Genomic DNA, 22,632 nt, shown 5'->3' on the forward strand with positions numbered 1-22,632 from the left:
AACTATTGATCAAGTTGCCAAATGACGTACACATTTGCTGCATGAACCATGCAGAGTAATCTCGGAGGGAAGTGTACAAGCTTTTGACTTGAAGGAAAAATGTCAACTTGCATCCTTTCTCAAACGAAAACAAGTACAACTTTTAGCAACGATTCGAAAATTTTGACAAAAAACGATCATTTATCTAAAGATTTATACGAATAAAATTTCTAACTTTGCCGAAGCCCACGTGCTACCAAGATCTCAGGTTGAGACGAAATCACATATTCGAAATTCAATTGTTACCGGCTCTTCCCGAACTCAAAAAAAAAAAAAAAAAACTTTAAATACATTTATCTATAGATTAAAATATAATATTTTCACTCTTATACCAATAATTGGTAGCTATTATAGCATATATCTGCACTAGATTTACTCTTACTCCAAATATAATTATAAATTTTTTATGATTGGGAGTACGTACGTGTGGATGGAGCCGTGCTTCTTGCCGGATTTCTAAGTCCACTAGCAAGTAGACGTAGTGTGACAGAAAATGTAATATACGTCACACTCACATCAAATTCTCCCTATAAATAACATCACATTCCCATAAAACATTCCCTCACAGAATACAATATCATTCCACACAAAAAAGACAATCAAGTTCAATTCAAAGAGAGGAATATCACTTGAAATGGACTCCGTGGCGCCACCATCTCGCGGCGGCAGCAATTCCATCAGGGCGGCGATAATGGCTTTTCTGGTGGTGATGTTTGCAGGGTATCTTTTTTTGTGGATCATGATGCCCACCAATCCTTATAGATTAACTTGGTTGCCGAAGCTACGAAAGGAGACCGCCTCCACTTACTTTGGAACAAATCAAGGTTTGGTAAAAAATAAATTATAATTTTTTTCCTCTCAATTTTCACGTGTAGAAACACAGATGAGTCGAACTTATAAATTCCAGAACCTTAAAATTGCATGGAGGAAGACTGATGCTGGAATTATAGTTTGAATTTGCAAAAGTTTATAAATTTCATGATTATAAGTTTGAAATAATAAAATAGTTTTGAATTTCGAAATAATTTTTAATACAATTTAATATTCAATGCTAAACAAAGTGTTTTTTTTAAGTTTAATTTAATTACACCTAAAAAAGAATACAGCCATACAGGTGTCGCAATGCATGTAATGTATATGTAAAGAAGATCAAAGCCTTCACTTCCTTGATATTGGTGTCACCGAAGAAGAAATGAATTTATAGAGATTATATATCTTTGAATATCTGTAAATTAATTGTAAGTTTATAATTTATTTGCAGGCGCGACTTATTTGGTCTACACGTTCCCCATGTTATTCATTGCTGCATTGGGCTGTGTGTATCTTCACTTGGGAAAGAAATCGAGGAATATTCACACCAAAGGGTAATTAATCATAGTTCGTATTATTAAAAAAAAATTTATTACTCGAAAAATTTACATAAATTCCGGGGCATATGCAGAGTATCTGCTATATATTATCATATTATGATATATACAATAATTTGTTTATAATCTTTTACTTTTCCGATAATTATTTTTTTAAATAGAAATATATCATTGGGTCATTATTTTTTATAAATAAATATTGATTGGAAATTACATTACAACAATGAAATAGGCGAAACTTTCGATTTACAGAAGTATGATTTTCTTATAATTATCTTATAAATTCTTATTTTAATTGAGGTTAAAGTTATTAATGGTATTGTATATAATTGAATTTCCAAATATGACATTTACTGCAATTCATCGTACTAAGCTAGCTTCTCCACGGAGTAGAAGTCAAGATTATTTGGTAATCAAACGTTGATATTAATTCCAAATATGATTTTATACATGTGATTATTAATTAATGTATACGTGCAAAACTATTTCATATTAATAATTTTCTTAACAACAATTGTTTTTTTTATTAAGCTTAATAAAATTTTACATGTTGTAATTACTTTTTTGAACATCATTATTTATTTATTTTGGTATATATGATAAACATGCAGATCAAAAGGAGAGCATAAAATGGCAGTGTGGAAGAGGCCACTGATAATTGAAGGATTGGGAATTGTGTCTCGAATTGAGCTTGCATTTTTTGTAATGTTTATGGCTCTTCTTGTCTGGAATTTCGCCAATTATTTGAGTATAAGTTATGCAAAAATTACGCCTATGTCGGCAGCAAAAAACGGAGAAAAAGTGTAAGTAATTATATATACTCGCACGTCGCGCAACACATTCTACATATGCACTTGTAAAAATGAATCACTGTGCATCATGACATATATGCATAATATATTAAGAAAGTACATGCGTGACTGCAGGTGGGAAGCGAAGCTAGAATCGGCGGGCTTCCGCCTTGGACTGGTCGGGAACATAGCCCTAGCGTTCCTATTTTTTCCGGTGACGCGTGGATCATCGGTGCTCCCCCTTTTCGGTCTTACGTCTGAGGCCAGTGTGAAGTATCACATATGGTTGGGGCATATTATGATGACCCTTTTCACTGCTCACGGCGTTTGCTATATTATCTATTGGGCTGCCACGCATGAATTATCGGAGGTAACTAACTAATTAATTTTCACATATATTTAATTAGTACCGAGAACCAATATATATAGTGACTTGTGCATTGCTCCAACTCAAAATTTAGATGCTGACATGGGAGAAAACTGGCATATCAAACGTAGCAGGAGAGTTATCTTTGCTAGCAGGATTGGGCTTGTGGGCTACCACATTCCCCGGTATAAGGCGAAAAATGTTTGAGCTCTTCTTCTACACCCATCACCTATACATTTTATTCATGCTCTTCTTCGTACTCCATGTTGGCATAAGCTATAGCTGCATTATGCTCCCCGGATTCTTCCTCTTCATGATCGATCGATATCTTCGGTTCTTACAATCAAGACGCGGCGTTCGTCTCGTGTCTGCCAGGGTTCTGCCTTGCCAAACAGTTGAACTCAACTTCTCCAAAAGCAAAGGTGTGTGTATATATTTATATCATCCATCTAAAGTTGAAATAAATTCACGTCTTGAAGTCACGATAATTTGTATGAGGGCTCCCTCAGAATCTAATAATACACAGTTTATCTCCATGTTTTGGAAGAGGAAATAATTCAATTTCCTTATTACCAGAAGGGTGATTTGCCATGTACTTGTTTCACGGGAGAGTAATTAGCTAACAAGTTTTCAAGCGAGAAAATGCATGAGAGTAAATTGCTATTTACCCTTGATAATGTTGATAATGTATCATTTAGCTAATTAGCCCCATAAGGTTAAGATATGTACATTGAATTGTCACATGTATAATACAGATGAATAATGTAATTTCTTTGTTTTGATATATTTTTTGGACAGGTTTAAGTTACAGCCCAACCAGTATCATGTTTATGAATGTGCCTAGCATTTCTAAGTTGCAATGGCATCCATTTACCATAAGTTCTAGCAGCAATTTGGAGTCAGATAAACTTGATGTCATCATCAAAGTTGAAGGAAAATGGTCCGATAAGCTCTACCAGATGCTTTCTTCGTCTTCTTCCCTTGATCGGCTCGATGTCTTGATTGAAGGACCTTATGGACCTGCTTCAACTGATTTTCTGAGGTATATAAGATATATATTGTTCCAATGAGACATTGTGGAATGATCAATTAGTTTGGGGAATATCATTCTCTGGTTTGTTGTTTTCGAATCAAAATCTTGGTTATGCATGCCGTCCGTCTCACTGATGTTGATAAAACTTGTTTCTGCAGCCACGACTTGCTGGTTATGGTGAGCGGAGGAAGTGGCATAACGCCATTTATTTCCATCATCCGGGAACTCGTTTACACTAGCGAGACTTTGAAATGCAGGACACCTGAGATTCTCCTCATCTGTGCATTTAAGAACTCAAACGACTTGACCATGCTCAACCTGATCCTCCCGATTTCGGGCGCCCCATCAAAGTTTTCCAACTTGGGTTTGCAAATCGAAGCCTATGTTACACGAGAAAAAGAGCCAACCGCGCAAGAAAACAAGGGCATCAGAACCTTATGGTTCAAGCCTAATCCACGTGATGCACCAATAACTCCAATCTTAGGCCAAAACAGTTGGCTCTGGCTTGGTGCCATAATCTCGTCATCCTTCATAATCTATCTTATTTTCATCGGTATTCTGACTCGATACTACATATTCCCTATTGATCATAATAGTAATAAGATATATTCTACTTCCTCAAGAGCCGTGCTGCACATACTATTCATATGTATCGGCATAGTTATATCATCAACAGTGGCATTTCTTTGGAATAAGAATAGAAATTCGAAGGAAAGTACACAGATTCAGCACATGGAAGGGGCGACACCCATGGCTACACCGAATGCTTTGTACTATAATGCAGATAGGGAACTTGAGAGCTTGCCTCAGCAGTCAATTTCTCAATGTATCAATGTGCATTATGGTGAAAGACCAGATATTAAACGTATGTTACGAACTTCTTGAACCAAAAACATGGCCTAATCTTATAAACATTTTGGATTTTCAACTTAGAAGTTATGTTCATTTTTTGTAGGATTTTTGTTTGAGCGCAAGGAATCAAGCGTGGGAGTTCTCGTTTGTGGACCGAAGAAAATGCGACACGAAGTTGCGAATATTTGTTCATCTGGTCTGGCAGATAATCTGCATTTTGAATCCATTAGCTTCAGTTGGTGAAACGTTTTTTCTTGCTGCATGTTTATGGTGATTTTGATTTTAAAAGGGGGGGCATTGGTAAATGTTTGCTTGTTTTTATGTCTTTAATATTATTGGTCCTTTTTATTGTTTTGTTCTCTTGGTTGAGTGATCAATATCAAATTCAAGTGTAAATGGGAAGACTTGTGTCAAGTGTCCTTCCTTCTTGTAACATAATATTAATAATAATCCTTTTTTATTCTCCATATCATACGGATCAATCTCTAATTTTAACTTAATTTTCAGAAATTGAGCATATTTCAACACTTTACCTACCTTGATGTTGATTGGTTGTTAAACACTAGAAAACTCCTTGGGTGAAAGTCTTGAATGTTTGAAGTTTTTCTAATTGCGCCTTCGGTCTCTTTTACATGTTACATACCCGATCATTGTATCAAAGCATGATTTTTTTAAGAAAATTTAAACAATACAACAACCAAACTTTGAATTCCGTTTGTTACCCAAAAATCTACAAGAGCAAAATTTTCAGGCTAGTTCAACTTAGCTATAGGTAAAAAATTGAAAACAGATGGAATATGGTCACAAGTCCATTAACAGTTACAATAACCTTGTCAATTTTACCACTCACCAACTCTTTCATGTGTGTGAGACTGACACATTGTATATATGCTACACGATTGGCAAACATTATTTCCCCATCTTTCCACCAAAAGAAGCTTCACAGCCAATTTAAAATTATATATATACATATGCACCTATATATATAGATAAAGAAAGAAAAGAGAACATCAAGAAAACCTAGATCAATGGCTTTCTACAGAGTAATCTCAGCTATCAGAGGAGCAATTTTGATGCTAGCCCTTTTGGTGTTTCTTGGAAATATTATGATGTGGATTATCATGCCTACCGATACGTATTACAATAATTGGTTACTCCATATTCTTGCTGATACAAACTCAACTTACTTTGGAATACAAGGTAGTTACCTTAGAACATTTTCCATTTATCTTTTCTAGCGTTCAGAAACTCGTTTTGTAAGTGAAAACTGTGAAATTATCTCTTCTTCACAGGTCCAATAATGCTGGATTTCACATTCCCTATCTTGTTTATTGCGGTTCTGGGATGTGTTTATCTTCATTTGGGAAAGAGAGTGACTAGTCATACAACTAGGTATGTAAAATATGATTACAAATATAAGTTACATATATTTATGCATGTCTTACTATTTAATACTGGCTTTCTTTTTTCTTGAACTGAGGTGCAGAAACTGCAAGCGGGGTCAAGAATTTAGGTTCTTGAAACGGCCAATGATCGTAAAGGGACTCGGGATTGTCACTCTTACTGAACTATTGCTGTTCACTTTGTTCATTGCTCTTTGTGTTTGGTACTTTTCAGACTACGTGCGTCACTGGTTTAAGCAAGTCCTTGTACGCTCGATGACAAGAGGCGAAAAAGTGTAAGAAACTATATATATCCCAAGAACAAGAGCTATTCCCGTTTCGTTTCGCTTCTAGGACGTCCATATTTTCAAGAAAACTAAAAAACAATCTTCAAAACCGATTCCCAACTTTGTATATATCATCAGTTACGGAATTTGTGCACTATTCTTGGTTATTCGATTTTATGCAGGTGGCAAACCAAGTTGGATAGAGTAGCTATAGTTACAGGGGTTACAGGGAACTTGTGCCTGACATTTCTGTTCTATCCTGTGACAAGAGGGTCATCCATTTTACCCATGCTTGGCCTAACATCAGAATCCAGCATTAAGTACCATAATTGGCTTGGACACATGGCCATGACACTCTTCACTCTTCATGGATTCCTTTACATTGTCTATTGGATTATCACTAACAGATTATCAGAGGTAAATTAAATCACTTGTTTATTTCCTATTTCTTTCAATATTCTAGCCTATCGCGCGCGGATATCCTTGGATTCTGTTCTCACATAGTTTGATTATATGGCTAATGGGTTTGGTGGGGAAGGGTTGTTTTCTTGATAGAGACAAGTCAAAATTTCAATGAGTAAAAAGAGAATAATTCACGGTCCCCTAAGCGAAAACTTGTGTAGTATTGGGAAGTGAGGTATTATTTTGTTCATCAAATAACATTTACAAATAGAATATAAGGGCAAAAATTAAGTTTGATAATGAGTATTGGCAAAAACTTGTGCGAGACGATCTCACGGGTCGTATTTGTGATACGGATATCTTATTTGGGTCATCCATGAAAGAGTATTACATTTTATGCTAAGAGTATTACATTTTATGCTAAGAGTATTACTTTTTATTGTGCATATCGGTATGGTTGACATGTCTCACAGAGAAAGATTCGTGAGACCGTCTCACAAAAAACCTACTATTTGAGTATTTTTCGTGTCGTAGATTTGCCTAAGTTAACAAGAAAGTTTGATGCAAAAATGAGTAATCATATTTTGCACGCAAAGCTTATATAATTATAATATTTATACATAAAATGATTTTTTTATGCATTTGATGAAAAACCAATTACAATTAGTTGTCATAAATATCATTTTGCAAGTCAAAAATAAAATTTAAAATAAAAATTGAATACTTTATTCATAAAAAATCTCATTAGTTCTACCTATACTAACTATCCCATCATCGTTAAATCATTTGTAAAGATGGAAAAGTTCCCTTTTTCTCGGATCTTATTCACCACTTGCTTATTTTTTTTAATGCTTTTTAGCTTTTATTACAATTTACTTAGTTAACAATTATTGATTTTGAGTGAAAAATGATTAAAACTTTCATTTGTCAAATATCGTACGGTTGATAATTTAATCACTAGTTAACTTTTGATTCCTGAAATGGAATATGATCAAATACAAACTGAATTTACATTAAAAACAATTTTCTTTTTCTTTTTTTAAAAACACTTAGAATTTTATTTTCATAATAGGTGCGCTTTTCACATTATGAAAAGATGTTGAAAGAAGAAAAAAGAAAAGAATGGCAGAATTCCACTCATTTATCAAAAAAGTGATCGGACAGTTATCGCATGTAGTCTTTTGTTCTATCATGCAGAAATATTATGTGACAGCGAATCAATTGATGAAATGGACTACCAAAGCCGCTTATAAAAAAAAATCATGGAAACAAATTGAGAAACATTATGCAATGGTTACATCACGATGACATGTCCCATTGAGCTTCTCTAGGCTTATTGTGAGACTGGCCTCATTTGTATGGACCAAATTACACATTGGGCCTGCCAATTCAAACAGATTCTTGTCAAGATTAGATCTCATCCATGTCCCCCGACCCGACCCGACTCGACTCATAATAGAACCTTAACTAGACATGGCTTAGAATTGCCGAAATCTATTTACATATTTTAAAAATGTGATTTAATTTTAATTTTTTTGGGACACTTATCTTTCATTTATATGCATGACACGTGAATTGGAACACAATTTTGGAATAGGAGTACTTCAGAACTGTATGTATAGTGTATATATAGTTCGAGATTTATATTTTCATTCTAACCAATTATTTTATTTGTAAAAAAAAAAAATGTACGTAGATGGTGAAATGGGGCGATCATTATGTATCAAACATAGCTGGGGAGATGTGTTTGTTGTGTGGATTGGTGATGTGGATGACAACATATCCAAGCATAAGAAGGAAAATGTTTGAGCTATTCTTGTACACTCACTATCTCTACATCTTCTTCATCATTTTCTTCATCCTACACATTGGCATTGGCTTTGCCACAATTATGCTCCCTGGTTTCTATCTCTTCATCATCGATCGATACTTGAGGTTCTTGCAGTCGAAAGAAAACGTTCGATTAGTCTCCGCTCGGGTTCTACCATGTGATACCATTGAGCTCAACTTCTCCAAAAGTCGAGGTATGAATTAAGATATATATATATATATATGATGAGATTGAAAGAGGTAACTTAAACTATAGTTTAACGTAGAAAAAACATTCATACAAATATTCATAAAGTTTTTTTTATTCGGGGAGTGAGCTACCAAAAAATCCCTTGCACTGAACGTTATTTTTGTCAAAACATGGATTGGCCTAAGAATTTAACAAGATTTATGAATTCATTTCTTGCAGCTTTGAACTACACTCCGACAAGTACTATGTTCATCAATATGCCCATCATTTCCAAACTACAATGGCACCCTTTTACAGTAACTTCAAACAGTAACTTAGAACCAGATAGGCTAAGTGTTCTTATGAAATGCGAGGGAAATTGGACCAAAAAGGTCTATGATTTGATGGCATCCCCTTCCGTAGCTGAACGTATTCAAGTATCAGTTGAAGGACCGTATGGACCTGCTACGACCGATTTTCTCAGGTACACAACAGTTTGTTGAACGTGAATAGGCGCGTATAGCATGATATGTAATTGATAGATAAGGGATTAATGAAATTATATGTTGGAATTAAGTATAGGTATTTGATGACAGAATCTAAACATGGTATGTTGCAGGCATGACATGCTAGTGTTGATCAGTGGAGGAAGTGGAATCACACCATTTTTTTCTATCATTAGAGAGCTTATATTCATTAGCTCGACACAAATGTGCAAGATTCCAAAGGTGACACTCATTAGTGTATTCAAGAATTCCTCAAATCTCTCCCTTTTAGAACTTATAATTCCAAGTTCCACAAAATCAGCAAATTCTTGCAACTTAGAACTACAAATCGAGGCCTATGTGACGAGAGAAAAAGGGTATCCAAAAGAAAAATTAAAACCACCAAGAACCATATTTTTCAAGCCGAATCCGTCCGATGCACCCATATCTCCTACCTTAGGGCCCCATAGTTGGCTTTGGCTTGCTGCAATTATCTCATCCTCTTTCATCATCTTTCTAGTGCTATTAGGAGTTTTCACGCGATACGCCATTTACCCTATTGACCAAAACACCAATATGCTGTATTCATATACGAAGAAAGGCTTGATGAACATGTTGTTCATATGTTTTTCAATAGTTGTGACAGCAAGTTTCGCGTTTCTGTGGAACAAGAAGCGTAATGCAATGGAAGCTCAACAAATTCAATATATGGAGGAACCTATAGCTAGTAAAACGACTACTTCATCGTTTGATCAAGACGATATTGAATTGGAAAGCCTTCCCTTACAATCAATCATCAAATCTACCAATGTGCACTATGGTCAAAGGCCAGATCTCGAGAGTAAGAAAATTCCGAGTTTTACAGTCCCTCCCTCCCAACGCCCCTGTCATCCAAAATCTTGCCTGTTGGAAACCCCCCCTTGTCTTAAAAAAATTTGCTTTGATTTATCACATGAGATAATTTGGTGTTTCTATTTTTGAAGGGTTTTTGTTAGACATCAAAGAATCAAGTGTTGGAGCACTTGTTAGCGGCCCCAAGAAAATGAAGCGGGATGTTGCGGCGATTTGCTCATCTGGGATCGCAGATAATCTCCACTTCGAATCCATCAGCTTCACTTGGTGAATATAAAAGTTACTAGCTAAATTGAAGAATATGGACTACATTGTCATGTGTTCATAAAAATGGTTTGTACGATGCACGTGCATGAGAAATGGCTAGAATATATAAGTAGCAGAGGTTGATAAAATACTGTGGGATATCCTTCTTAATAGGTTATTTTGTGAGTGTGTGTGTGTGTGTTATGATCACCATTGTTGCCTTCTCTTCTGCACTTGATATATACATATGTATATATCCGAAATAACATGCGCTGTAAGGCATAGATTTTTATGTAAATCTTGGTCGGCAAAAATAAATAAGAATGATGTGTAATTACCTCAAAGAATTAGCGATTTCGGCACACACCAATAATAAACAATGCGGGAAATTGGAACTCCTCCATTCTCGAAAGCTCTCAAAATAATACCAATATCTTTCCACTGTGACACAAGATTAATAATTATCTATTAAATACACAAAATTATCACCATAAGACTTAAAGTTTAGGATTTCCAATATGCCATTATAATTTTATCATTTCTTAAACCAGTTCCTCAACATTGTAAAATTTTGCATCATGCATGTTCCCTGCATGAGTATCAGTTACCTCAACTATCATATGCATGTGCGGATGCTATAGAATAATCGAAATATGACGTTTAAACTAATATTAAGTTTCTAACTTGTTAATCATGTACCTGCTATAATCATCTTTAATTTTTATCACATAGCAAACTGAATATAAAATTTGGTATCCAGACAAAGGCACATGTTTGGTTCCCGTAAACTGCAGAACCAATCCTTGAAGGCATGATTATTGCACTTGTGCAAGCAGTAACAGCACACATTGATTAATCTTAACATGATAATTGCAATATCATTGGTGAGGGAGATACCCTTACTCTTTATTTAATCAATATCAATACATGTTACTCACAGCCGAAAGTAGAGAGATTGAAGTTACTAAGAAAATGAACACATCGGATACACTCGATTTAGAATACTACCGTAAACACCAACACGAGCAAAATAGAAGACAATAAGAGCTTTACTTCTATAGCTCTGCAGCTATTAAATCGATATATCGCTCTATGACCGATTACAATTTTGATGCTGCTGGAGGAGTTGGTGTTCTGGCCCTCCTTAATAACCCTTCTTGAGTCGCTGAAACTACAAGCTGCATTTTACAAGTTGTTAACAGGCATTTATTCAAGACATCTACTATATGAAATTAGAAAGAATCGTTGATTTACCTCTCCTTTTCTCGTGAAAATTTGTCCCATTACATATCCACGAGCAGCATGAGCATTCGGGCTATCAATCTAGGAGGTATGCAACACTTGCACATTAGAACTTAAAGACGTAATGAGTTGCTTACACATCATATAGCTACTTACCACAAACAATAGCCAATCATCGGCCCTCAGGGTCCTGTGGAACCACATCCTGGGAAAAGAATGGAGATTATGCAAGTATAGGTGCATCTCAAGCGAAAGACAAAGAATCCCAATATTTTGAAACTCTTGAGCTTTTAAAAAAGAAATTTCTATTATTGTATGATTATATGTGGGAAGTTTTGTAATTTGAAGGATAACTACCATGACTATGCTGCCTATTAAGTTGATTTTCCAAATGACATTTAATGGTAGAAAGCTAAAAGATGAGCAAGGTTAGAGATCAAATAACAGATGGTTTACCAATGAACAACCACAATAGATTCAGAAGATGGCTATTGAGATTTTCAAACTTTCTCGCAAGTTCCTTTATAATGCTTTTCATCATTTTGATGTCTGAATGAACGCTTACCGAACAATGGTTGTAAAGATAAGGGGGTTGCAGAAAACATGGCAAACAATAACAATATTTCTATCAATATTTTTTTAAGAGAGATTTCTATCAATTCGATGTTCTACTTTCTTGTAATTTTGACCAAGTTAAATACAGTCACTTGGCTAATATCTCGAGGTGTTAGGAAAAGTAGTTGAACATAGTTCCTCCTTTCAACATCACAAGCAAAAGAAACATAACAGAGACTTCAAAATAAGGAAGTACTTGCAATTGATTTATCTTGATTGGAGGCCGCCACATAACGTAGTCAGACCTATATTTCATGATCGCTCCACAATACAATCAAACAAAACATTTCATTTAGAGAAAGGACAATAAACCTATGCAGAAGTAATTCAATAGGATTGGTGCTACACCATGGACACCTTTAGATGTGATCCATCAGATTCAGAAGGGAAAATAGAAACCTCGGACAATTGATAAAATTAATAGAACGACAGAGATATGCAATGCGGTGATTTTCATGACAGTCAGACTGACGCACAGACGTATCGGTATCTGTTTTAGTCTTTCCAAGCATTTGAAATAATCCTTTAATCATGAAAAATCAAGAACTAGTTAAATTAAACGGCAGAGAATCTGTGGGGGGTGAGAGATGTAAATACTCACGAGTGATCCAGGCTGACACTAGATGACTTCAGACCCTTTTCACGATGAGGATTCAAACTAACTTGGAGAAATATTAGATCAGACGCATATGCCACAACACATCTGGAAAAAAAAACCCAAAGATATATGCTCATCAGTCTTTGCAAATGTGTGAAAACTTTTAACTGCATATAAAATAGTAATCCGAGAAATAATAACATTCAACGTTTTTGAATGACGATGCACATTTTTGTAAAAAAAAGAGAAGATACAAAATAAAAATAAACGAATCAGTTCTGTTCCTGAGATTCTGGAACTTAATGACAGCTATCCAAGTTTCAAAACTTCTGGTTCAATTCCAAAAATTATATTATAAATGGCGGAAAATTAAATATCCTAGACTACCACATAAAATAAATAACAGAAATAAGAAATGCATAACTCGCAGTAGTAGTTTAGATACACAGATGTACTTATAACTAATACACGATAAGTGTATCAAAGAGGACAAGTTGTACGTATCAACGGGAATAATATTGGAGCTCAGAAGATATTAGGCCAGTGTCAACGGCCCATGGAAAAAGGCCGCCAATTTATAAAGCCTATCAAAGAAGATCCAGGTGTAACGTGGGAAAGAGCAGGTAGTTAGTTATGCATGGGAAGGGGGAAAGATATAATGAGACCGGACAGATTTTGTTTATGTGGGTGCTAGCTTTGCTAGGGCAGGGGGAATTCGTTCTTGAGTGAGAGTAATGGGATAGTTGATTTTACTAAATTTCTTTTTTTATACACGAGGGTTTACTAAATATAATAATATAACATTACTTGGTTGAAATTGTTGTCGAATTGATTCGCTTCCTTTATTGATTTTGTGTTTGAAATTTTGTGTACTTAATTGTGGTCGTAACATATGTCAATGTCAAGGCAGGGAAAAGAAACTTAAAACACCCTACATATAGCAAAGCAAATTTCCTAGGAATCTGGTCAATAAGGAAAATGATGGCACCCATCATATACAATTCAGAAGCAGTTCAATTTTAATGATAAGCAACGTTAGCTTCACCTCTGTACTCAATCAAATATACAATAATAGGGAACTGCTAGGACACACTTTTACCTATGCAAAGCCTGATCATCAGAGAGTGGATCTCTTGCTCTAAACCAGAACCTTAAACTGCAGAGTGTTGCAAATACGTAAAAACAAATAAATAAAAACCTTTTCAAGTCTTTCATTGTCAAGACAAATTAATAATAAATTCAATTTAAGAAACCTTGGAGGTGATTTTGTGTAACTAGTGGAAGTATTAGGATGACAGAACCTAATCTCTATGGGCCAGGGAACAAACTCAGCAGTGGCAACCTTGTTCCTGTAGTTCCTGTTAAAAGTAAAATACTAAATCAATGATAATAAATGTAGCAAGTATTTCACATTATCTAAATGAAAAATCATTACAATGACAACTCATTCAAAGAATTCCTGATCACGGAACAGACAGGGAAAGAATCTATCAATCTTCAGGACATGGATTGAAAAGAGCAAACCTCAATCCAAGACATCTTTCATATGAAGATTGGAAGATATTATCAGCTGTTATGTCAATATGGGACTTTTTTCCAGCCAAGAGAAACTCACCGAGTAGGACACTTATGACCCAAATTTCTGCTAGCCTATTAAGGCATATTTGTTTTCTTTGCCAAACTACTGACAAACTCAAAAGGTTATTCAGTTCTAAGCAGTGTCTACCACCAACATCACCCACTTTCTTAAGATTATCAGTCTGATGGCCGTGGGATGATTGCCTATATCTGGGTACCTGCTCAATACCATTACAACAGTCGAACAAAGTTAAAGGTATGAAACGACTAAGTTTTTGTCTCGAATTGCTTGTCATTATTGATTGGAAAGTAGTTATTAAAATATCCAAGAGCATCCACGAACATTCAAAACTTTATGCATTCTCTAAAAACAAAGCATTTCAAAAACTTGTTCTGGAGAGTCCTGACATTAACATACACCTAAAGGATGCATTTAAACATCTTGCAACCACATCTCCGCTCTCGTTCCTGCACCCCTATTCAGTATACTACTTGTAGTTCATTATCCCCCTGTTTGTTTGGTGGAGTAAATCCTACGGACTGATATCCTTCAAACCTAAACAAAAGTGCCACCTATTAAAACTAAAGGATAGGAAGTCTAACCTGGGGAGGCGGGGGTCAAAAATACGCCTATCACGCAAATCTTCCATTGATGAGAGCTGATAAACAAACACAATGTCAACTTCTTCTGAAGAAACAAACAAATTATTAACACCAATTAAACCACAGTTTGAGAACCTCCTCAGGATAAGGCACTGAAGGAATTGTTGCCAACTGGTGATTGAATCCTTCTTCCTCTTTCTGCAAATTTGTTTGTACAATGAGGTTGCCGTTAACACAAATGAAAATTCAAAAATGAATCAGATTTCAAGGCTTCCGTATCTTATCAACTATAAGAAAAGCCAGGTAATAATTCCCATAAAATTGTAGCAGACCACAAATGCGGTAAAAGTGGTACATATGAAGATGCATTAACAGTAAGTGGGGTGTATTCAATTCAGACTTTTGATGACTTTTGATGAATTTTTCAAATGATAGACTTTTATGGATTTAATAGATTTTTATTGACTTTTACAAAATCTCACCGATTTATGTGGATTTATCTAGACTTTTTTGCAAGATTTTTATACACTTTTGTGAATTTTTTTTATAGAATTTTATAAATTTTGTTTTTAATTATAACATATTATGAACTTATAATTAATTGACATATAAAACATAGTCAGTTTGAAATATTTTTTCAATATTTATATTAATAAATAAATTTACTTATTTAAGAGTTAAATCATTTAATCTTTACATGCGTATATATATGGGTTTGTATGCATGTTTGTAAATTTTTAAAAATACATCAATTGATTAATATGTAACATTTGTTTTTAAATTGATAATATACATGTGAAAAGAATATTATTTATCATTGTGTGAATATAATTTTGTATAAAAACATCATAGCTTACATATTAATTGAAAATGCTAAATTTTTTTAAAAAATAATGGTTGTTGCGAGGCTATTCAATTATTAAGAATTAAGCGACATATTTTTAGATCATCTTTTATTATTATTGAATATTACATTTTGTATAAATCATAAATTAAAAATCACAAAATCAAATCTAGAATTCAAAATTTCTTATGATATTAAAATAAAAAAATTATTAAATGAAAAATCAGCCAAAAAATGAAAATTTTGAAAAGAAAAGATGAAAATATATATATATATAGATATACATTTTGAAAATTTGATCGAGTGATAGAGATATATGAGAGAAGAGAAGATAAGAAGAGAGTTGATCTGACAGAGAGAGAAATAATAGCTTGTGTATATGAGTTAGAACTTTTAAAAATCCATCCAACTCTTTAGGTTGAACCAAATACAATTTTTGACAATTTAAAATAATTCTAGATGTTCGGAAAATGGTAGCGGTAAGAACCCATACAAGAAATTTGAGAAGGAATCGATAACCATTCATCACAGACAATGATTAAGATCATCCAAGAAGATGACCACTAAGTTAGGACGAGTGACGTGGTTTTTTGAAGTTCGCAAGCAAGCTAAAGATTAATGTGCCAGAAAACAGGAACTGACTTTCAGCATTTATATATTCACACTTAAGCTAAATGTTTTCGACCTCGTGGCTAGAGTTGAATGCAATATTTCTCAATTTCTAGTTTCTATAGTCCAAAAGCCACTTCAGAGCTGGAAACCAGAGGAAGTATCATGATTCAAATTTAGAGTTGGGCGATGCTTCCTTAATTTTTAACTTAGGCAACGTAGGATAAACCATAGGGTTTTCAATGTAGGGGAGATCCCAATTGAGAATCTGAAGTGTTGTAAACATATTATACATCTTTTTTCGATCCAGAACTCTAATCTTCGAAGCATTACTAGCGGATTGATTTCAAAAATAAATTTTGAAAGGGCTGACCACTTGTTTCAATTACTCTTCGGGAAAATAATTCTGCCTTGGTGATTCATTAATGAAAACAAATTATTTGTTTAAATTAAGATATTATGGGAGCTAACATCATTAAATAAAAGAATGTTGCAGTAAGCATTTAGCAATTGCTACACAAAAATACTGATTCATGAACAAAGTGAAAATGATAAATTATTAGAGATTATGAGAAGATCACCTAGAGATATCAGATTGATTTTATATATCTTAGATTGATAGTGGTTATCTTAAATTGATAGGGTGTATCTTCAATTACCATACATTAGGGAATTGTTCTGTTAGGAATTCCAATCTTTAAGTATTATTTTATATTATTTTTAGGAGACTTTGCCTTGTAAGTGTATAAATGCACATACATGCTATTGAAAAATACAAGAGTTTATTTATCTAATTCTTCACAGAAATACTTCAACAAAACTGGAAGCCTGCAACCGGTGTTATTTATTCAGCTCCTCTGATACAAAATTAGCAATTTAGCATATCGAGGTGTCAACTAAATAAAGGTTGCTCGTGAACAAATACAGTCGGATTATTCCTAATTGACAGCAGGCATACCTGAAAAGATGCGAGTAATGTAAATACAACCTTCCCTTTTTGAATTGCTTCTACCCTTCGGGTTGTGAAGCTTTTTCCATCACGCACACGGTGCACTTGATAGATAATCGGCACTGAAATAAATGAAATTTCTCATTTAAAGTCAGGCCAACAACCAAGTGCATGCCGAATAAACATTATCATAATCGTTGTTAATAGATTGCAGTAAACCTAAGATAGGAAAACTAGAAAATTATAGGACAACACCACCGCAGGGTGCTCTAAACCACTAACTAAAACTGATATGAAAAATAAGAAAAATATGTCACCCAAAATGGCTATAGATAATACTTGCTCCATCGTACACAGCTCGTAAGAAGAGGCGATCAATTTCAGATCACACCAAGAGTGAACTAGTATCTTGTTCAACAAGGAGTCATAAAGATATTGCATAGGCAGACAATATTTTACTATCCATAGACCACAGATCATATTGAATCCACTGTATAATATTATGGGAAATGTTGAAACAATAGCCATTCTATATCGATAAAGTCAAATAAATAGCAGTTGCCTTGTATTATTTGATTTCATTCTGCATCCAGGAAAGTTTTTCCAATGACAATCAAGTGAAATATAGCTCCATAAGTGGCAACACATGTATGAACTCAACAAATGTGGTGATTTATCATGAAATCAGTGCGGTGACAATCTTGTCATCTACTTGATCAAAATTAGATAGGAAAGTTTAGACAGTGAAACCAAGTAATCTTATGCAAACTTACTGTCAAAATCTCCAACAAGCAGGAAGTATGCATGCAAACTGTGAACAACCTTAAGACAATCGACTGTCTTCGATGCCGCAGCCAGTGCCTGCAATCATGGACAACTATCAAACTCCTGCTAAAATAAATGCTCAAGAGGATAAAATTAAAAATTAAAAGTTAAGAAGTTAGGCTGTGTCAAGCTAGATGAAGGTAAATTGAACATTGAAAACAAAATCCTTCAAGATGTCAATTTGAAGACAACTGAACCAAGCACTTAATAACGTTACCTCGGACATATGAACTAAAAAGAATACTTATCATACCTGTCCAACAAACTGCCCTCCAAATACTTTGCCAAATTTGGGAGCATCTGGTAAAGTGATTCCTTGAAAAATGTTAACCTATGGACAGAAAACATGCAAATGAATAACAAACCCTGCACATATAGGCAGCACAAAAGAGAATAGATTATCAATAAACACGAGTCCCGTGAAGTAAGTAGATTATTAAATAAAGATCTCAAGTCATAATTCCTCCAAATACAGAACACCAGATCTCCCATGAGATGATTTGAAATATCCAAAACCAAAGATGGTATTTGCTGCAGTCAATCAATATAAGGTGTTAATATGGCAAAATCTAAAATATCAGCGAAACTCACAATCATGACACCATCAACTATCACTTAAAAAACATTTTAGTTCCATGATTTTGTTTTCTGCAAGTAAACAAAAAAGCCCGGACTATAGTACTTTTCTTCATGGTGATTGATAACAAATCCAACCAGGATGGAGATACTTTCGATGTTTAAAGAAATATGTTTCTGATCCATAACAATTAAAAGAAAGCCCAGTGCCTTCTGTCATAAAATCATAATTCATTAGAAAATCATGAATCCACCACATGAGGGGGTTCACCATTAAATCCCATCAAAACTGAAATCAATAAACAAAATAAAAATGCAAGTGCCAGACATTTTTGGAGACTCCAGCAAAGGTTAATTGAGGAGACTCCAAACAAATCAAACTTGGCAGAGACGCTAGTTACTCAACTACCTCTCGTCCTCAAGGTGCACCTACAATGTCATGGGGAGAAAGTTCAGACCGTTGATAATTATAATTAGAAGAAATAACTGAAGTTGTGATTGCTATGGCTTTAACATGCTTTTGGATGAAGCATTCGACCAAGGGAAATTTCAAATTCATCATCTCTCAATTTACACCAACATCAGTGTTATTATGTTATAAGAAACTTATACTTCAAATGCCTCCTCAAATTAGATCTATCCACCCAAATCAACTGCCTCCATCCAAATGCAATCAAAAGGTCCTTCCCAAATGTAAAGAGAGCACACTAGAATCTCTCCAATAGTACCAACTCACATAGAACAGCCTTATAAACTCCTTTCAACTTAGTTTGAGTGAATAGCAGTGTTCTTCATTTGTTACCACTCAGTACTTTCCTTCATAAGTATAAAATATACTTACATTTCGAATTGAAGAGAATATTAAACATGGTTTGAAACATATTGAACATACATCTACAGGATCCAGATGTAATATCTGCTCCATAAGTGAGTCTTTCTCCAATGCCTCATCCGAACTCCAGATTGATTTGGGTTTCAGTAAATTTACGTGCTCGGTAGGCAGAATTAAGCAAGTCAACTGCCATCACAGACAGTGGTCTCAGAAGCATACTTGGATAACAGTGAGTGAAGAGCTGCAACAGAATGAATTGAAACAACCAACCTCGGTCAAAGCAACCACATCCGCCTGATGAATAGATGTTGTCATACCTGCAACTGCATCAGACTCCTGTTATGGTACTCGTACAGAAGCAATGAATACTATGCTAACAAGACCTCGAGAATATGTGCATGACAATAGACAATGATACACTCAGTTACAACTTGTCAAAAAACAAAGCAGGCCATAAATAATATGGGCACTTAACTTGCATATAACAGTCATGATGAATCAAGTTAAATTCAAATACAACTGTCTGAACAAGAGTCATCATAAATATCATCCCATGAACAAAACGATAAAACGTGCGAAAAAATTTGGTACTTCTCAAAATTAGCATCTAACCATGACCAAAATAATCGTATTGCTTTAGCTGAAACTCAAGGCGGTTTATATCATCGGAATGAAATGAGCCACATACTTCAGCCTGGAAAAAAAATGTAAGACCCATAGCTGTAAAAACAGAAAATGGTCATACTAGCATAACATTACTTAGAACATAGATGAAAAGAAATAAAATACCTCTCCATTACATATGAAATATATGCCATCTGCAACTTCACCTTCACGGACTACATATTCACCTTGATCTAGATCAAAGAGTGTGTTAATCGAGCTCGGTATATGAGACTAGAAACTACTCACCCATGTGTCAAGATCCAGTACTCAAAGGTGCTCGTTACAACAGAAATACAAAATATTATATCATATTTGTGCAAGCTAACATGGTTCATCAACCACAAAAATTAAGTCAATCTCGAAAAGATATTTTTCATTAGAAGAATTGGAATAATAAACTACTCCATTCTAATTTTAATTTTCTAATCTATGCCTACTCATGAATTAATCCCATTTTAATTCAAACATATAATCATTTTTTCTTTTCGGAATCAGTGCACTCGTATACACAAATTTGCAAGATCACGTGAACAACTTGAAGCACAAAAATAAAAATAGGATCAGTATTCAAAATCAGTATTAAATACACTGCAGGCATGGACAGAAAAAATAAAACCAACTTATTTGGAGTTTCGACACATAAAACATTGATCTTTATATCCATAACAAATAAAGCTCGAAACTTTTTACTGTTCCCAGATCAATAAGGTCAAAGTTCATAAATACATCAAGAAACACAAAATAATTGGGTCGATCAGAGATCGTTTGAGATTGAAAGTTGAATGATCAAAACATCAAACAAGCTCAACAGAAAATCAAAACCCAACTGAACCTTAACAAGCACACCAAAATTCAAAATCCATCATGAGCTGCCTGACCGGTATTTCCCACAATTCAAACCCCAGATACGTCGATTCACAAAATGTGGCGCAATCGATTTACCGTATCGTTTGAAAGAAACTACTTGAGCGATTTTCTTAAGCGAAGAACTCGGAAGCCTCTGCAGCAGCGGCACACCACCCAAGAACTCGATCACTGCCATTTCGACACACATCAAACGCTAAATCCGCAAATTCTTTTCCTCAAAAAAAGAAAATTTGCCTAAATTATTAAAAATTTGAGGGCTATGAAATGATGCATACCCAACTCGGAGTTCATGGCAACAAAAGCTGCAATTTTGCGGAACGAAGAAACTGTGGTGAGCTGAGAAAATATCTGCTGTGACTCTGATACTACTTCCAAATCAGTCCGCCGACACGTAGCAATTTTGACACGTGCAATTATTATTGTATTACTAGCTGCCCACCCACGTAAAGCGGTCAATAAGCATGTCAATGATCAAAAATATTTGACACTCAATACATGTCATTAGAGATTTTCTGGTTAATTCATGATATAATTATGTTAAAAGCACCCGATTTATAATTTGTCTCTTGGACTGTCTTATTTGAATTTTAAATTATAAATAATGTAGTGTTGCATGTTATGTTGGAAAGTAATTTTTTATCCTATTTATCTTGCTAAATTTATGTACTTCCAAATTGAATTCTGAAATGACTCATCTTTTCAGCATATCTGTGAGTTGAATCCTTGCAAGATGCAATGGATGTTTAAACTTAGATTTGTTAGTTGTTATGAACTATCTACATATGAAAACAACGAAAACAATCAGACATTAAGTTTGTTATATATTTTTCCTGATTGAGAAGCAAAAAATATTATTATCCTATTTGTATAGAATTTAATTATTACGCATTTTGCTAATGCGATAGTTTTCTTCTATATTATAAAGTTCATGGATACACAATAGTATAAAATATCTCGTAACGAAAAGGATTAAACAAATTCTAAAGGAAACATCTTATTAGAAAGCACATTATAAAATTTATTGATATTGATTTGGAATACAAATAGTAAATGTTAATAAAATAACTTTTCTAGTTTATACAATTTATTTATAATCACATTTTTCATTTTTCTTTAAGAATAATATGATATTGTGTACATTATGGAGAGATTTTGTGGATAAAATCACAACATATTTGGATAAAGATATTGATGAAACAATTGTTGTTACCCTGTCATAAAATTGTCTATGAATGGAGATTTAGACGAAATTAGTATTGTATTTTGAAAAAAATATTTCTCATTAATTTTATTGAAATTGATTTAAAAATATTTATTTATCATATGTTAAAAAATAATAATATATAATTTCTCAGAAATTAAAGAATTAAATATGGAGTAGGTCTCTTGTGAGACGGTCTCACGAATCTTTATCTGTGAGACGGGTCAAGCCTACCGATATTCACAATAAAAAATAATACTCTTAGCATAAAAAATAATACTTTTTCATGCATGACCCAAATAAGATATATGTCTCATAAAATACGACATATGAGACCGTCTCACACAAATTTTTGCTTTTAATATGTATTTAAGTTGGTGTCGACATCAATACACTAAACATGATAAACACCATGTCATAGCCTTAGGCTAACACAATCTAAAAATTTGATTATCAGCCAGTTATTTTTTGCCACGTGTCAATTAATTTTTTTTATTTAACAAAAACACTCAACCATGGTTCACT

General features: G+C 34.1%; 3 protein-coding genes across 7 annotated transcripts; 2 read left to right on the forward strand and 1 right to left on the reverse strand.

Moving 5' to 3' along the window:
* Positions 1-549: 549 nt before the first annotated feature.
* On the forward strand, positions 550-4,918 carry LOC142527785 (ferric reduction oxidase 2-like). Its single transcript, XM_075632716.1, has 8 exons — positions 550-863; positions 1,301-1,403; positions 2,018-2,209; positions 2,333-2,567; positions 2,659-2,986; positions 3,363-3,606; positions 3,756-4,462; positions 4,553-4,918. The coding sequence occupies exons 1-8, from the start codon at positions 674-676 to the stop codon at positions 4,690-4,692; spliced, it is 2,139 nt and encodes a 712-aa protein (XP_075488831.1). The 5' UTR covers positions 550-673; the 3' UTR covers positions 4,693-4,918.
* A 441-nt stretch (positions 4,919-5,359) lies between these two features.
* On the forward strand, positions 5,360-10,393 carry LOC142527786 (ferric reduction oxidase 2-like). 2 transcript variants are annotated; one of them, XM_075632718.1, is made up of 8 exons: positions 5,360-5,649; positions 5,742-5,841; positions 5,930-6,127; positions 6,301-6,535; positions 8,217-8,544; positions 8,760-9,003; positions 9,139-9,845; positions 9,988-10,393. In XM_075632718.1, the coding sequence occupies exons 1-8, from the start codon at positions 5,478-5,480 to the stop codon at positions 10,125-10,127; spliced, it is 2,124 nt and encodes a 707-aa protein (XP_075488833.1). In that variant the 5' UTR covers positions 5,360-5,477; the 3' UTR covers positions 10,128-10,393. The 2 variants fall into 2 exon arrangements, with proteins under 2 accessions (XP_075488833.1, XP_075488834.1); XM_075632719.1 differs by having other exon boundaries at positions 5,361-5,649; positions 5,936-6,127.
* Positions 10,394-10,954: 561 nt separating this feature from the next.
* Positions 10,955-21,343, reverse strand: LOC142527787 (acyl-CoA hydrolase 2-like). 4 transcript variants are annotated; one of them, XM_075632722.1, is made up of 17 exons: positions 21,182-21,343; positions 20,982-21,074; positions 20,163-20,230; positions 19,986-20,067; positions 19,644-19,690; positions 19,434-19,559; positions 18,219-18,296; positions 17,914-18,001; positions 17,150-17,262; positions 14,874-14,936; positions 14,739-14,794; positions 13,811-13,915; positions 13,657-13,713; positions 12,561-12,662; positions 11,501-11,549; positions 11,357-11,425; positions 10,955-11,280 (listed from the first exon to the last, which is right to left on the reverse strand). In XM_075632722.1, exons 1-17 carry the CDS (start codon positions 21,195-21,197, stop codon positions 11,203-11,205), a joined length of 1,290 nt encoding a protein of 429 aa, XP_075488837.1. In that variant the 5' UTR covers positions 21,198-21,343; the 3' UTR covers positions 10,955-11,202. The 4 variants fall into 4 exon arrangements, with proteins under 4 accessions (XP_075488837.1, XP_075488835.1, XP_075488836.1 ...); XM_075632720.1 differs by having other exon boundaries at positions 19,644-19,696; XM_075632721.1 differs by lacking the exon at positions 21,182-21,343 and having other exon boundaries at positions 20,982-21,108.
* Between the last annotated feature and the right edge of the window lie 1,289 nt (positions 21,344-22,632).

The sequence above is a fragment of the Primulina tabacum genome, chromosome 15 (assembly GCF_025594145.1).
Source record: "Primulina tabacum isolate GXHZ01 chromosome 15, ASM2559414v2, whole genome shotgun sequence".
In the NCBI taxonomy this organism is placed as follows: Eukaryota; Viridiplantae; Streptophyta; class Magnoliopsida; order Lamiales; family Gesneriaceae; genus Primulina; species Primulina tabacum.